This window comes from Diabrotica virgifera, chromosome 7 (assembly GCF_917563875.1).
Source record: "Diabrotica virgifera virgifera chromosome 7, PGI_DIABVI_V3a".
NCBI classification, from domain to species: domain Eukaryota; kingdom Metazoa; phylum Arthropoda; class Insecta; order Coleoptera; family Chrysomelidae; genus Diabrotica; species Diabrotica virgifera.
In genome coordinates, this window is record NC_065449.1 from 118,974,667 (window position 1) to 118,991,685 (window position 17,019).

Below are 17,019 nucleotides of genomic sequence, written 5' to 3' on the forward strand. Positions count from 1 at the left end.
TTCAATATTTCGTTTCCTTGTTTAATAAATTCCTCAATTCTGCACTCTTTAAAAATAATATCGTTTACGTATATTTTTACTTTACGTACTGCATTCTCTACCGCCAGCTTATCAAGCTGTGCCAACATTTGGTTTAAATCAAAATGATTGAATCCTGTGGCTATGCTCTTGCTGCACTTTATTTTGTTTTTGACCCTAATGCTCATTCTTGGTGAGATTAGTTCTGCTCCAAAAGACAAAATTGGTAGTCTATGCACCTCTAAATTATTTAGTACCTTTCTTACTGTCTGTTTGTGGGCTTCTGGCTGTAGTGCGAGTTCACTTTCTGCCTTCGTTTGCCTTGCTTCCTTTTTATTTTCTCTTGCTTGAGCTCGTGTTATAGCTAATATATGGGTATTGTCTATGTATAGGTTCTTTAGTTGATGTAATGTTATTCTTGAAAGACTATCTGCATAGTTATTTTTCCCTGTTATGTATTCTATTTCGAAATCGTATTCCTCTAAATCTAATCTGATTCTTGTAAGTTTCGAAGTTGGTTCTTTCATTGCAAAGAAATGTGTTAGTGGTTTATGATCCGTTTTTACTAAAAATGTTGGTGCTTCATATAAATAACATTTGAAATGATTAATTCCCCAATGAATCGCTAGTAATTCCTTAACGATTATAGGTTTATTACATTCTCCTTTATTGAAACATTTTGATGCGTATGTTATTGGTAGGTCTATTCCGTTATAATCTTGACTTAAAATTGCTGAACAACTCTCGTTGGATGCGTCTGCTGTTAGGATGAATTGTTTATTGAAATCCGGATATTTTAAGATCGGTGGCTTCATCAGAGATGATTTAAGCTTATTGAATGCCTTTTCACATTCTTCTGACCAAAAAAATTCTACTCCTTTTCTTGATAATCTGTTGAGTGGTCTGCATATTTCAGCAAAATTTTGAATAAAACGTCTATAATGGTTACAAAATGCTACGAATCTTTTTGTTTCTTCCGCTGTCTTAGGTGTCGGGTATTGTTCAATCTTTGCATATTTCGCTTTGTCTGGTGATACTCCTTCCTGAGAAAGATCATGTCCTAAATATGTTACTTCTCTTCTAAAAAATTGACATTTTCCTGGGTTAAGTTTCAAATTGAATTTTCGACATGTCTCGAATGTCTTTTTCAGGTTGTCTAGGTGATGTTTTTCGGATATTCCTATTACTACTATATCGTCCATGTAGAGAAATGCTTTGTCCGGTGTTAATGCCGAAAATGCTATTGACATCATCCTTGAAAAGCTATTTGGGCTTACATTTAATCCAAAAGGTAATCTGGTAAATTGAAATGCTCCATTTTCTGTGCTAAACGATGTGTATTTTCTCGATGATTTTTCTAATGGTATCTGGTGAAAACCTGACATTAAGTCTATAACTGAAAACCATTTTGCTCTTCCTAGTTGATCTAGTATCGAGTCTATCCTTGGTAAAGGAAATTTGTCTGTGACTATTTTCTTGTTCAGTTGTCTAAAATCTATGCATAATCTCCATGCTTTATTTCCACCTATCGTCTTTTTCGGTACCAGTACTACTAGGGTGTTGTATTCTGATATAGACGGTTCTATTATTCCTTGGTCTCTCAGTTTTTGTACTTGTCGGTTTAATTCCTCTGTTTGTGCATGAGGTGTCCTATAGTTTTTAATGTATACCGGAGTTTGGTCTTTAACTCTCAGTTTCTGCTCGTAGAAGTTGTTACATGTTAGCATGTCATGCCTTAGGGCGAATATATCTGAATAATCTTCACATAAAGATACTAACTTATCGCGTATGTATTCTGGAATGTCTAACTTCAATGATTCCCGTAATTCCTTTTTCCTATCCTTGCTGTCGTTGATCAGTCTATATATGTTGAATAATTTAATGTCTAATGTTTTGATCGCGTTTGTCTCTACTTTTACTGTTTCGTAGGTTGTGTTCAAAATTTTGATGTACGGATTATTACTTGAAATAATTACTCTCGCTAGGAATATTCCTGGTTGTATTTCCTGTTGTTCCACTATCCTGTCATTCTTCAGCGTTTGAAAAATTTTTACGACTCTGTAAATTTCACATCTAGGCGGTATTATTATCGTGTCATTATCTATATTATCCAAAATGTTTGTACTAATGTAACAATCGTTGTCCTCTTTAATGTGCATTTTAAGGTTAGCGTAATCCATTGTGCATTGAAAGTTTGAAATAAAGTCTCTCTCAATGATTCCGTCGGTTGGAATAGGAAAGCTAGGTTCCACTAATTGAAAGATATGCTCAAATCGAGATCCTTTTACTTCTAGCGTTGTTTCAACTTCTCCCATTGTTTGTAATTCTCCTTTAGTTACTCCTTTTATTTTCGCTTTTGTGTTTGGTTTCACATGTTCCTTCATAAAATCTTGTGAACATTTCAGTATTGAAATATCAGCTGCTGTGTCTATGATAAAGGTATTTGTGTTTTCTAGGATTCCTGTTTTCATTCGTACAAAATTCGTTAGGTTTAAATCGAAGTTGTAAATATTATATTCCAATTCTGACTGTGTACTTTCCTTGTTTCGTTCATTCAAAACCCCAACTGCTGGTTTTCTGGTTCCTCTTGGCTGTCTTCTAACTCAAGTAGCCTTACGTTTCTGTTACGTCCTCCTCTCTGGTTCCCTCTGTACGTTTGGTTGTTGAATTGTCTATATCCTCTGTTGGAATAATTCCGTTGGTTTCCTGTTTCTTCTCCTTCGTTCCGTTGTCCGAAGTTATTTCTTCTTCCTCTGTCGTATTTGTTATGGTATCCTCTTCGGTATTGCTGTTGTCCTCTCCTATTTTCATAATTCGTCCTATAATTGAACACTCTCCCCTGTGTGTTCTCCTCTGTCGTATCAATCGATAAAAATTTAGATACTACTTCCTGCGGTGTTGTGAAATTACCTGCCTCCAGTATTAACTTAGCTCTATCCGTATTAACATTTCGTTTCATTGTTGCTACGACTGTTTCCGTTGTGTATTTTTTCGCTAGCTCCAATGGCATTCCTTCCGCTATGTATGCTACCTTCAACTGTTCCGCTAATTCCTCTACTTCGGATGCGTACACTGCTGCATCTTTGTTTCCTTGCCTTTTCTTTGCTAACTTGTCTATTATCGTTTTCGGATTGTCGCCTCTTAATTCCTTCTTCAGTGCCGCTGCTATAAGTGGGATCGTATCCTCTGTGGTTATCAGGTTTCTAGCCTTATTAGTCAATCTTGTTTTTATTAATGTTATCGCTGTTTCTTCATGTCCTTCTGCTATTTTTCCAAGTAACTCTAATGCGTCTAAAAATGGTTGTAATTTCCCTGCGCTTCCATCAAACTCGTTGGGCAATACCTTGCTTGCAATATTCAAAAATTCGTTGATTGTCAGAGCCATGTTTAATATTTTTATATCTTGTTTTATGTCGCTTTTTCCCTCTTTTATTTCCTCGTCAATTTTTTCCTCTATCTCCTCGTCACTTTTTTCCTCTTCTACTTCTTCGTCGCTTTGTTCTTCCTCTATTTCCTTGTCGATTGGTTGGTGTATTGAACTTGGAACTACTGTTCTTAAGTTTACAGCTTGAAATGAGCGTATAACTTTGTCTCTTATTTTTCCGAAATATTTGTTGCACGCTTCTCTTTGTTTGTCCGATAGCGCTTCCCAATTTTTCTTCGTTAAATGTGTGAATTTGTTATACAATTTAATTAACTGTGTCGTTACTTCTTCTTGTATATCCTTAGATTTAGGTACTTTCTTCTTCAAGACCCTTCTACTTTGTCTTGTTACTTCTTGCGTAATCTCCTCAACTATTTTGATGAAGTCTTCCCAAGTAACTTTGTTGCTACTCATTTATTCATAATTCATTAATTCCTGTAATATTCATTTTCCTTATTCCTGTACCCGTAACGAACGCATAAATTTGACAGTCTTACGATGTATAGTAAATATATATGTATATAAAATGTTATGTCAAAAATAGTAAAAATATAGTAAATTGTAATAAAAAATCATTATATCAATCAATATAAATCACCATAAAAATCAGTAGGTAAAATAATAAATGGATAAAAAGTCAGTAAAGATAAAAAATATGCTACTAAATATAAAAAAATCCAATAAAAATCAATATCAAATAAAAATGTATCATTACGTCCTATAAATAACCATAATATTTGTAAAAAAAATTCCTTATAATACCAATAAGGTAATTAAAATAAACTAGGTAGATAAAAATAGGTAAAACTTAGATTATGTATTTTAAATTACGATTATATTACGTTATTATATGGTTATACGAATCAGGAGTAATATCATAAAATACTTAATTATTATACGAATCAGGAAATACCATAAAAATAGCTAATATGGACTTACCACTTTTACATGGTCTGTGTTCGTATCACGCAAAAAGTCCTCGCTGCAGGTTCAGCGTTGTCCATTGTCCATTGTCCACACGAAGTTCCATCTCCATACCATAATCATCTCCGTCTCGGTCTTGATATCTCCATCCTTTTTATGTGGGCACCCCGCTGCTATCTAGGGTGGTCAAGGTGCAAGAACATTGACGTGTTTTCCCATTTCTCGTTCTAGTTTACCAGTCCTTACGTTCTCGCCTGGTCTTGGATCGCCATATGGTGGTTCCTATCTTCTGATCCACCTTAGATAATTAGGGGTTGGTTACCCCCTACCAGAAGGGTTGATGAAATAACTCGTATCACCGTAGATACATTTATTTTATAAGTTAGAGTACTAACGGTAAATAGCTGGTGGTACGTTAGTTCTCAGTAGCTGTGATGTTTTCCCTTTGGGATCTCAAATATTAATGACTTATTCTTCGCAATGGAATTAGAAGATAATAATTAGTCTTCTCCTGTTTATTGTTTTGGTATATAATGAAAGTAACATTGTTTTGGTTAAAAGAGCTGAGTCGACTCGGTTATAAAAGTAATGAATACTATTGTTATTGCAAACCGACCTTGGTCAAACCTAAACTGTTACACTGATATGTGCTAATTTAGGTCGTTCGTATTTACTATAAACAAACGTAGTTTGTTTTGCTAAAGACATTTAAAATTATTAAAAGGATTTGTTTTAATAAGAAGATTACTAAGAGATGCCGTGTACCCCAACACATACATATAATCTGATTAAAATCTTTTGCTTTCTTTGCTCTCTGTTTGGCTATTTTATATATCGTCGTTTCGCCTTTCCTGGTATCAAGTTGATCGTATAGGCTTCAATACGCTTCTGCTTTGGCTTTTGCTACTGCTACTTTCGCTTTCTTTTTCGCCACCATATAGTTTTGAAGATCTGTGTCGGATCTGGTTTCTTGCCACTTTTTATGGAATGTTCGCTTCTCTTTTCTTTTTCCTTGTACTTCATTTGACCACCACCAAGTCTCTTTATCCTCAAACTTTTTTCCTGACGTTTTCCTAAGTATTTCAATAGCAGTCTATCTAATAATATTGGCCATTTTTCTCCAAATTGTGTTAGGGCTTCCGTTCATGTTCCAACATATTTTTTCTACTATTCTTTCCCTGAATAGACCTTTTTTCTCATCTTTTAGCATCCACCACTTGATTTTTGTGGTCCTCTCAGATATTTTTGTTTAGTTTCGTTTTTTACTTCGATGTCTAGAACAAGCAGCTTATGTTGTTGGCTGACTCTCTCACTAACTATTACCTTGCAGTCCATGAATTCACGTATGTCTCTTTCCTTATCATGAAGTAGTCTATTTGGGATTGATGTTGTTCACTTTTGTAGGTAATAAGTTGAGTTTCTCTCTTTTTAAAGAATGTGTTTTAAAGAATCGCCATATCCAATGCTGTTGCTAATTCAAGCATGTCATCTCCTGCTTCGTTTCTAGTTCCAAAGCCTAATCCCCCATGTATTGTTTCATATTCTGTCTTGGCTTGGCCCACATGTGCATTGAAATCACCTCCTATTATAACTTTCTCCTCTGCTGGAATATCGCTCAGTACGTCTCGTAATTGGTCATAGAAAGCTCTTCTTTCATTCTCACCCAGACCTGTTTGAGGAGCATACACACACACAACATTCAATACCTCTTTATCAATTACAAATTTCACGGACATCATTCTATCACTCGTTCTTACAACTTCTACTACGTTATCTTTCATTTCACTATCAGCAATTATACCAACTCCATTTCTAGTGTTACATACCATAATTTGTATCCTTCACCTACTTCTTTCGCCCTTTGTCCTTTCCACCTAGTTTCTTGAATACAAGCAATTTAAACTCTTCTTCGTTTGAGCGCATCCACTAACTCCAGACTCTTACCTGTAAGACTACCAAGATTTCAAGACCGTATCCTGATTTGTCTAACCTGTAATGGTGTTCCCCCTGAGATAGATAAAAATCTTTTTTTTTTAATTTGGCTTTTGCAGTTACGTCATTCTTATCCCAGACCGGCGATATAAACATAACATTTATCTTGGACATGTCACAATATAACCGTTTCAGAAAATTAATTAAATAATATTTACCTTGTTGGTTCGTCGAAAAACATTACATCTGGATTTTTTAATAATTCTAAGGCTATAGAAAGTCTCTTTTTCTCTCCTCCTGACAAGGCCCCTATACGAGTTTTTCCATGTTTGTAGAGTCCCATAGATTCCAAAATTTCTTTAATCTATAACATATTTATTACCTTATACTGTTTTATTTTAATTGATTTTAAAAATAAATTATACTACTGTGTAATTATAATAAATTATTTTATTCTAAACTCTAGACTATAGGCAGTATACCTATACCTAGTTGTTCTAAAGTTGGTTAGAAATTGTACAAGAAGAGAAGAAAATAGCTCGACCACCCAGCAGAAAATTCCAGAATTACAATTTTAATTATTTAACGATACATTAGGGTTGTTGAAATTTTGCGACTTAAAATACACTCACCGGCACAAAATTTCGCCACCCAAATTTTTTAAGAGGAAACAGTAGCGATCAACAGGTAGCAAAAACGCGTTCCAAGATTGCGGCTGTAATTTTGAATATTTTTTTGAGATATTTGGCACACGTATTCGTAATATAATAAAGAATGGCGGTACAGAGCCCAATTTGAAGAATGTATTAATATGTGGAAATTACTCTGTAATTAAATACAATATTAAAAAAACGAGCCTGTACCGCCATTAAGAAGAACAAAAAAATACACTTTCTTCAAATAAACTTTTTTATCCGATGCCTAGATTTTGTGTCATTTTGGAGCTACTAATGAAATAAAAAAATTTAGTAGTTCCAAAATGACACAAAATCTAGGCATCGGATAAAAAAGTTTATTTAAAGAAAGTGTATTTTTTTGTTCTTCGTAATGGCGGTACAGGCTCATTTTTTTAATACTGTATTTAATTACAGAGTAATTTCCACATATTAATACATTCTTCAAATTGGGCTCTGTACCGCCATTCTTTATTATATTACGAATACGTGTGCCAAATATCTCGAAAAAATATTCAAAATTACAGCCGCAATCTTGGAACGCGTTTTCGCTACCTGTTGATCGCTACTGTTTCACCTTAAGTCTAATAATCTGTAACTTTATTATTTTGTACTCCGATTTTTAAGATTCTTGCATTAGTTTGTAGGTACATGTATTGGTGTCGTTTGTTATTATTCCGGTATAGACCAGGGCGGATCTGTAAAAATATTAGTACATTTGGACGTTGAGAGGTGACTCAAATTTTTTTGCAGAAATTTCTTGAAAATAACTCAAATAATAATATTTGAGTTATCCTCCCTCTCAAAACGGCCCGGAACATTGTTTAAATAATCAAAATGTCAAAAAATTAATGAAAAATTCGATTTTTTTCTTCGTTTTTTGATTATAACTTTAAAAGTATTCATTTCGGAGAAAAGTTGTACTGATATAAATGTTGCATAATTAAATTTCCTACAATACAAAATTGGTTACAAATTTAAAAAATAGTCACCCTTGTTGCAAAATAGCAATAATTGCGAAAAAACTATACAAAAACAAGTATTCGCATTTTACGTTTTTTCAACCATTTATGCTACACGTAGGACCTTCATATTTCACCCAGAAAAACTTTATGATACAGTAAAACAATACTGTAAATGTCATTACGATCGGTTGAACAGATTTTGCAAAATAAATTTTGCAATCCAGCTTTCGCAAAAAAAAATCGTTTTTTTAAATTGTTACAGGACTTAAAATAAAGCAGATAGCAAGTTGAAATTTTTTTTGCTTATAGAGGTGTACTGTACCTTTCATTTTCAATTTGCAATATTAAAATCGATTAACTGCCACGGCGTCAGGAATTTTTTTAAATAAACATTAATTATTGGTGCTACGCGCAGGACAGCGGATAGTTTGCTCTGATTGGGCATGTCAATGACCTTTGATAATGATTGATACATTTTAATTTTTATTACATTTCGATATAAATAAATAAATTTGTTTATTGCAAAATAAAAACACATACTCTATCCTTTGAAATAACACTTTTTTAGCAAAAACTTTCTTTGTTCATATATTTTAACTTAGAGAATAAAAGTTTATTATTTTTAAACATATGCAATTGTTTAAACAATATTTCACAAACAATAATAAAATTAGTTTGATTTTTGTGGAACTAAAATATTAAAATACAACAAAATATAGAGTAAGAAAATAATATATTAAATAAAGATTAGAAGAAATTTTGATGGAAATCAACTTGGGTGAAACGAACACCGCTGCCCTGCAGGCAGCACCAAAAATTAATGTTTATTTAAAAAATTGCCTGACGCCGTGGTAATTATTCGATTTTAATTTTGCAAATTGCAAATGAAAGGTAAAGTACACTTCTCTAAGCAAAAAAATATTCAACTTACTATCTGCTTTATTTTCAGTTCTGCAATATTTTAAAAAAATGAATCTTTTTTGCGAAAGCTGGATTGCAAAATTTATTTTGCAAAATCTATTAAACTGATCTTAATGAAATTTACAGCGTTGTTTTACTATATCATAAAGTTTTTTTGGGTAAAATATGAAGGTCCTAAGTCTAGCATAAATGGTTGAAAAACGTAAAATGCGAATACTTGTTTTTGTATGGTTTTTTTCGCAAGTATTGCTATTTTGCAACAAGGGTGACTATTTTTTAAATTTTTAACCAATTCTATATTATAGTAAATTTAATTATGCAACTTTTATGTTAGTACAATTTTTCTCAGAAATGAACAGTTTTAAAGTTATATTCAAAAAACCAATAAAAAACTCGAATTTTTCCTTCATATTTTGACATTTTGATTATTTAAACAATGTTCCGGACCATTTTGATTGGGAGGATAACTCAAATATTATTATTTGAGTTACTTTTAAGCAATTTCTGCAAAAAAATTTGAGTCACCTCTCAACGTCCATCTCAAAACAGATGAGCCCTGGACTAGTAACAAAATTTGTTTGCTTAGATGGCATTATACGGGGGTGAATGAAAACGTTGTTTTTTCTAATAAATTTAAAGAATTCTGTGGTAAAATTGGAGGGCTGATTTTGTTTTATACTCCTTTTGTATTATACTGGAGCTATTATTAAGATTTTGTTTTTTGAATTATCCGAATACCTCTTTTCTTGTAAGAGCTGTAATAAAAACACTGCTTTAAAGGTTTGTTTAATTAAAAATATCAAACGCACTAAAATTAACAACAAAACAAACAATTCAATAGCGGGTACGTCCACCTCTTGCAGCAACGACTGCTCGCAATCTGTTTAGCATCCAATAAAGATATGTTATCCTTGCCTGGGGAATAGCCCGATATTCCCCTAGAAGGGCCATAACGGTAAAAAATTTTCTGGAGGCCTAGGATGACGGCAAATAGCTTTTTTTCATTCATCCCATAAATGCTCAATAGGATTGAGATCTGGGCTGCATGCGGGCCATTCTAATCTTATCAATCCAACCTCTATTTTATGAGTCAATCAGTGTTTTTATTTACAAAAAATGGTACGGCTCTTATAAGAAGAGAGATAATCGGATAATTCAAAAAACAAAATTTTAGTGATACCTCTGGGATAACATGACAGGACTATGAAACCAAATCAGCTATTCCATTTTTCCACATAATTTTTTAAAGTTAGGAGAAAATACAACGCTTTCATTCACTCCTGTATAATACCATGCAAGCAATTTTTTTTGTTACCGGAATAATACCAAACGATATTAATACATGTACCTACAAACTGGTGCAAGAATGTTGAAAATCGAAGCACAAATAATAAAGTTTAAATTGTCAAACTTAATCAAAAATTTAGGGTGGCGGAATTTTGTGCCGGTTAGTGTATATTTGAAATAGGTATTTCTGGAAGAAAAGCCAAAGAGAATGATGATTAGGATGAATAAATATTCTATAGTCTAGGCGCCAGCTAGGCTACGGTGACCTTTTCAATTCTGATGGGCAAACCCAAGTATTTTTCATGTATTTTTGGCTGCTGATTACGAATTTTGAGGGCAGATTTAGATCCGACTGGTTAAAAAATTGTTATAAACAATTTAATTTTTTATAAATTGTTTATCAGACTGTAGCTCGTAGGTAAACTGATCGAGATAAAAAAATGTTTTTAAATAAAGTTTGTTCCTAAATAAAAAACAAAAAAATGACGTTTACTAAACTTAAACCCAATAACTAAAATTAGATAGACATACAATTAGAATTAGACACAGATCTAAATACTTGGGAAAGGACAGTACTGAACGAATGCAAATAAAAATGTGAAGATTCTGGCTTCACAATGAGAAGTTTTTATAGGGATGGGAAAAACCTACCGGGTATAACCTAAAACCGGTTTTATTTGCTACGCAATAATCGGTTTTACCGGTTGTTTTTTTTTTGTCCCGGTTATAACCGGTTTTCCATTTTAAAGTAATAACCGGTGAAAAGCAGGATATGTGGAAAAAATAATGAACTCAGAAAAAAAGTGGGAAATTTTTTACTTCCACACGCACGAATGAGAAATTTTAAGCTGACCGAAACCGATTTGACAACATTGATGACTGATTTCTATACTGATATGGATTGACATCTAAATTGACAAACTAAAGCATATAAATGTAAGCTATTGATTAAAAAACTAAAAACCGGTTTTTGGAATAACCGGTTTTTGACCGGTTATAACCGCCAGGTTAAATCGTAGGTGAAAAAAACCGGTATAACCGAAAACCGGTGTTTTGTCAACAACCGCCATCCCTAGTCTTTGATCCGAAAATCTAAAATTTCTATTGTTGGAACCAAAATATTGGTGACAACCTAAATCCATGCCTTTTAAAGTTTGTAAGGCAAACGAACTATAAATGACATACTAGGGGGAATCTCAGATTGTATTCCACAATATAATTTATCTAGGTAATATTCCTCCGAATTTTGATTCCTTGGACTCAAAATTTAAGTAGAACTAAACCCTTGCAAACTAAATAAACAGTATACCTATGTTAGAAATAATGTAGGATGTGAAATTTATTATAGAACAAAGGTACCTACTAAAAAATATCTAAACACATAAAAATAAAGTAACAGCCAGAAAATGGTTTAAAAATGTTAATTTGTTCTATTAGTTGGTAAATACCCATTAATTTTATATTAATTGTTACGGTTTTTCACTGACAGCAAATTATCACATTTTATTGGAAATAAAAAGCTTATAATTGATCTATTAAATGAATAATTAATCAGGTCATTTTCATCGGGAAAATAAATAATTAAGTTGTAATAACGCAGCACGCATATGTAGGGTTTCAAAAAATACTATCAGGCTGACATGTGTTTTCATTATATATTTATATTTTTTCACTGCGAATTTAAAAACCATTATACCTACCACATTAACAAATAATATTTGTCAATTTTAGTATTATTAATTAAAACACGTTAGGCAGGCAACATTGTTAATGAAAGAGATAAATATGAAAAAGGAGCTGCAATACTTGCACCAATCTTCTGCATTCTACATTCAATGCTCAATATAACACAATTTTAATGTGTGATTTTGGCAGTACCAATTGTTGAACTAAATTCACAATTGGGATTTTAAGACCGTTTCTACCGTTACAAAAGTACTAGTATTGAGATGACCCCCCCCCCACTTGCAAAAATTAAAAAACAAATAGCCCTGATTTATGAGCTATTTATGAGCTTTCATATTCCGCAAATTAAAAATTTTGAGCTCGTTCCACTGAGTAGGAATTTAATATTTCAGTGGGGTTTACTTAAAAATAGGAATATTGAATCGATTTTTGCGGCAGAATTACGAGCTATTTATGAGCTCTTGAAATTATATAGTTTCGATTTTTGAGCTCATCCCCTTCACCCCCAAACAACAGTATAATTGATTTAACTTAAGAAAAATGCTGAAAAAATTTAAAATATATCGTACCGTGGATCTAATTCGTATAGACTATTTATTCTAAAAATAAACTATTAAATCACGCGAATTTCGATTATTGAACTACAACCCCTTCGCAAGAAAACCACCCTATATTCCCTGCTTAAGAGAGAGTTGTACTTAAAATGAATTAAAAGTGTTATTTGGCGACTACATATCGTTTAATAATTTACAAGCTCCTAAAATACGCGCATTTATGTAGATCATTAAATTGCAATTTATTTTGTATAGTGCAGTCACTGAAGGTAAAAATTGACTATTACCTTCAATTTCGGTAAACCTTCATCGATTTTCACGAAAATTGGTGAGTGGTTAGAGGATATCACAAGAAATAAAGCTGATATGGTGCCACCTTGCGCCTTTACCCTGAGAGTGGATACCACCCCTTCTCGGGGGTAAAAATTATTTTATTAAAAATAATTTCACAAATCAATAGAAGGACAAATTATAGGCAAACATTTTCATGTAAAATTATCAAAATAAATCGATACTTTTTGAGTTATTAATGATTAAAGATTTTAATTTTTCGTTAAAAAAAATTCATGTTTTAAAGCGGTTTTTCGTAAATCACTCAAAAATTGTAAGTTTTTTCAAAAAGTTATCAAAAATTAATTTATTTCTTATATTCTTATTCCATGTGTTCTTAGATCTTTATATTATACAGTGCGCTGGAATAAGTGTTACTCCCCCTTATTAACTTATTTATTTTTAGCACATAAGCAAAACGCTCGGACCCGTCGATTTTTAAAATAATCATAGTATATTATAGCATCAAGGTTTGGAAGTTTACGCGATCCCTCTTCAGGTGAAAGGCATAACTTTGATTTTTTTAAATGGGAAAGTACATCATGTAACACCTCATTTAAAATCTTTTGAAATACTGATTACAAAAATGTATAATAACTACTTTAATCCTGTTTGAGAGCGTAGGCGCAAAATTTCGGTCGCATTCTTTCTAAATGCAATCATTTTTTTTTTCGAATCCTTAAAAAACACATAAATATTTTTAAAAAATTTAAACGCAGAATGAAATATTAGAGTATTCTCGATGTCAAAAGTCCCTGAAAACTTCAATATTGTTTATTTTAATAAGTCACACGGGTGAAAAAAAATAGAAAATTTAGTCTGATTTTTAATTTCGAATACATCATTCAAAAGAAACTTCTTGTTTATTCTAAGGTACTGTCAGCCCTTAGTAATAATGTAATCTTTAATTCTGCGTTTAAATTTTTGAAAAATACTTATTAGTTTTCTCAGGATTCGAAAAAAAAATGAATGCGTTTAAAAAGAGTTCAACCAAAATTTTGCGCCTACACTCTCAAATAGAATTAAAGTGTTATAAATTTTTGTAATCAATATTTTAAAAGCTTTTAAATGAGGTGTCACATGATGTACTTTCCCATTTAAAAAAATCAAAGTTATGCCTGTCACCTGAAGAGGGATTGCGTAAAGTTTGAAACATTGATGGTATAATATATTATGATTATTTTAAAAATCGACCTGTCCGAGCGTTTTGCTTATGTGCTGAAAATAAATAAGTTAATAAGGGTAGGGGGGGGGGGGGTAACACTTATTCCAGCGCACTGTAAAAAACAAAATTGCTTTTATTATACAGAGTGGGCCAAATAAAAATGTCAACCTCGATATTTGGCAGTATTTATTAGATTTTAAGAAAATTACGAAACAGGTCGATTTTTGATCAAAGGGGGACACATTTTTACGGTACATACATCTGTCATTTTTCAACCCCCTCCTTCCACATCCCCTACCCCTTAGTTTTAAATAGGAAATAGGGGTTGTGTGTTAGCTAATTTGAAAGGTTATTTAATTCTCTATTCAGTAATACAAATAATAACATAATTTATACAGGGTGTCCAAGAAAAAATGTTTACATTAAATTAATTCACAAAAAAGAAGAATGTATGTAATTTATTTAATTCAAAATACATTCTACTGCTGTCACAAAACAGAAAAAAATATTTTTGCCAATGTTAATATTACTGAATAGAGAATTGAATAAACTTTCAAATGAGCTAGCACACGTCCCCCATTCCCTATTTAAAAATAAGGGGTGTGTGATGTTGAAGGGAGCGGGTTGACAAATGACAGATATATGTACCGTAAAAATGTGTCCCCCTTTAATCAAAAATCGACCTGTTTTGTCATTTTCTTAAAATCTAATAAATACTTCTAAATATCGAGGTGGACACTTTTACTTGGCCCAGTCTGTATTATAGGAAAATGGTAAATTAGAAAAATATATATTTTAATAACATTTTATTTATTAAAATTCCTGTTGTGGTTAACAATACTATATAATAATATAATAGTATATAGTACATATAATATAATATGTGTATAAGAACAATCATCAGCGTGTCTACTTAAGTTGGAAACATATGGGAAACTTTTTTGTTATGCATTTTACGAAAAAAAGTTATTCTTTATAAAAAGTTCTGCATGCTCTAGAACCTAAGATTTAATTATCAGATATCAAATTTTGTCAATATTATACGAGGTATGTCAAAAAATATGAACTTCGTTCAAGACTAAAGTACCTTTATTTCTCTTAATATCGAAAATTCTTATTATGAAAAGTTGTTTGGAAATATAAACTAAGATCAAATATGCAATCACATGCTTCTAATTGGAAAAAAATAGTTTCCAAATTTTTCTCAAATTTATTGATACTAACTTCGTTTTTATTTATTACACATACGATAACTCTTTTATTATTACTTTTACGAAAAAAGGTATTCTTTATAAAAAACTCTATATGTGCTAAGGCCGAAGATGTAACCATCAGATATCACATTTAATTAATTTTTTACGAGGTATGTCAAAAAATATGAATTTCACTCAAGAGTAAAGTACCTTTATTTTTCACAATATTGAAAACGGTTATTAAAAAAGTTGTTTAGAATTAAAAACTATGTTTCAATATGCAATAACATCCTTCTAATTGAAATATTGTGAAATATAAAGGTACTATAATCTTGAGCGAATTTCATATTTTTTGACACACCTCGTATAAAATTAATAAAAGTTGATATATCATAGTTGTGTCTTAGATTTTAGAACATGCAAAGCTTTTTATGAAGAATAACTTTTTTTCATAAAATGAATAATAAACGAGTTATCATATTTGAATTAATTAAAAACGATGTTGGGTATCCATAAATTTGAGAAAAAATTTTTTTCCAATTAGAAGCATGTAATTGGATATTTGATCTTAGTTTTTAATTCCAAACAACTTTTTATCATAAGAATTTTCGATATTGAGAGAAAAAAAGGTACTTTATCCTTGACCGAAATTACCTCGTATAATATTGAGAAAATTTAATATCTGATGATTGAATCTTAGGTTTTGGGGCATGCAGAACTTTTTATAAAGAATAACTTTTTTTCGTAAAATTAATAATAAAAAAGTTTCCCATATGTATCCAACTTAAGTAGACACGCTGTATATATGTATATTTTATTAAACTGAATATAATAACAACTGTACATTTCCGTTGAAATTTGGTGATACGGTAATTTCTGTCATATTTAAATCGTCGTACTTTATCCAGGAATTATCTCTCGTTCGACAAATAGCAGTAAAGTGACCTATTGTTTTTGACCTATTGTTTTGGATCGGATTTGCTTGCTCCAGAAGATCTTAGGTTAACCACTCCTCTTAAGTGGTACGGTTGGGACATAAAACTGAATTTTATAGTTGTTGGTATGTCAGAAAGTCGTATAGTTTTATCAATATTTTCGATTATCATTTAATTCGCATATTATGAAATGGCCTGCAAGATAAAATTACCATTATAAGTAAAATATAAAATCTATTCAAATACATACATATACATCGAGGACGTAAAGGTTTGCATAAATTCAGTAATTTTGTAACTTAAAATATTTTGACTAAATTCTCGAACAACTCGATTTATATTTTAATGGCCGACTGATATAATATAGCGTAATTCGGAGCAGTTCGGGTCGGTGGTCTATCTATCTCTCTCTACCGGCGCCTAGCTTTCTCTCTCTAGCATATGATGGCCGCTGCCTCCGTGTCTGTGTTGTTCCATTACTCCCACCTCTTGATAGATACGCTCACACTCGTACGACAGACAAAGATAGCTAGACCACCGTACTTGATATTGGCGTTCCATCCCGATGCATTGAGTGGGATATCCCTAGCCTGGTGTATTGTTAATATGTCTATGTTGCAAAGCCAGTTAAATATGATGTATTTTCCTAGGGCGTTATTTTTCCAAATAACACCCTTGGGTATTAAATTTAAATAACTAGTTAAATACTGTCAAGTTGACAAATAAAAACCTAAGCAAAACTATGTTTACCACAATAATTACGTTACGACTATTGCTGGTAAATGTACTTATTTGAAAACTAATTAGTTCAAAATTCGTTCAAATTTGCATATAAAGAATATTTAGTCAGACATTAAACTGTAAAGCACCACGGGTATTATAATGGATAATAACGCTTTCGGTCAACATGCCTATACCTACTTTGAATTAAATAAACTGCATGTATTCTTCTTTTTGTGTCAATTAATTTAATCAAAAATGGTTTTTGAACACCTGGTATAAATAATTATC

General features: G+C 31.8%; 2 protein-coding genes across 4 annotated transcripts in view; both read right to left on the reverse strand.

The window, feature by feature from the left end:
• LOC126888032 (chitooligosaccharidolytic beta-N-acetylglucosaminidase) overlaps positions 1–17,019 on the reverse strand; it is a 359,195-nt gene that overhangs the window by 251,545 nt on the left and 90,631 nt on the right. The window lies entirely within an intron of this gene.
• LOC114328838 (ATP-binding cassette subfamily G member 4-like) overlaps positions 1–17,019 on the reverse strand; it is a 405,691-nt gene that overhangs the window by 32,788 nt on the left and 355,884 nt on the right. For both annotated transcript variants that reach the window (XM_050656037.1, XM_050656038.1), the window contains exon 4: positions 6,517–6,662. In XM_050656037.1, coding sequence (XP_050511994.1) covers positions 6,517–6,662 — 146 coding nt within the window. The remainder of the gene's footprint in view (positions 1–6,516; positions 6,663–17,019) is intronic.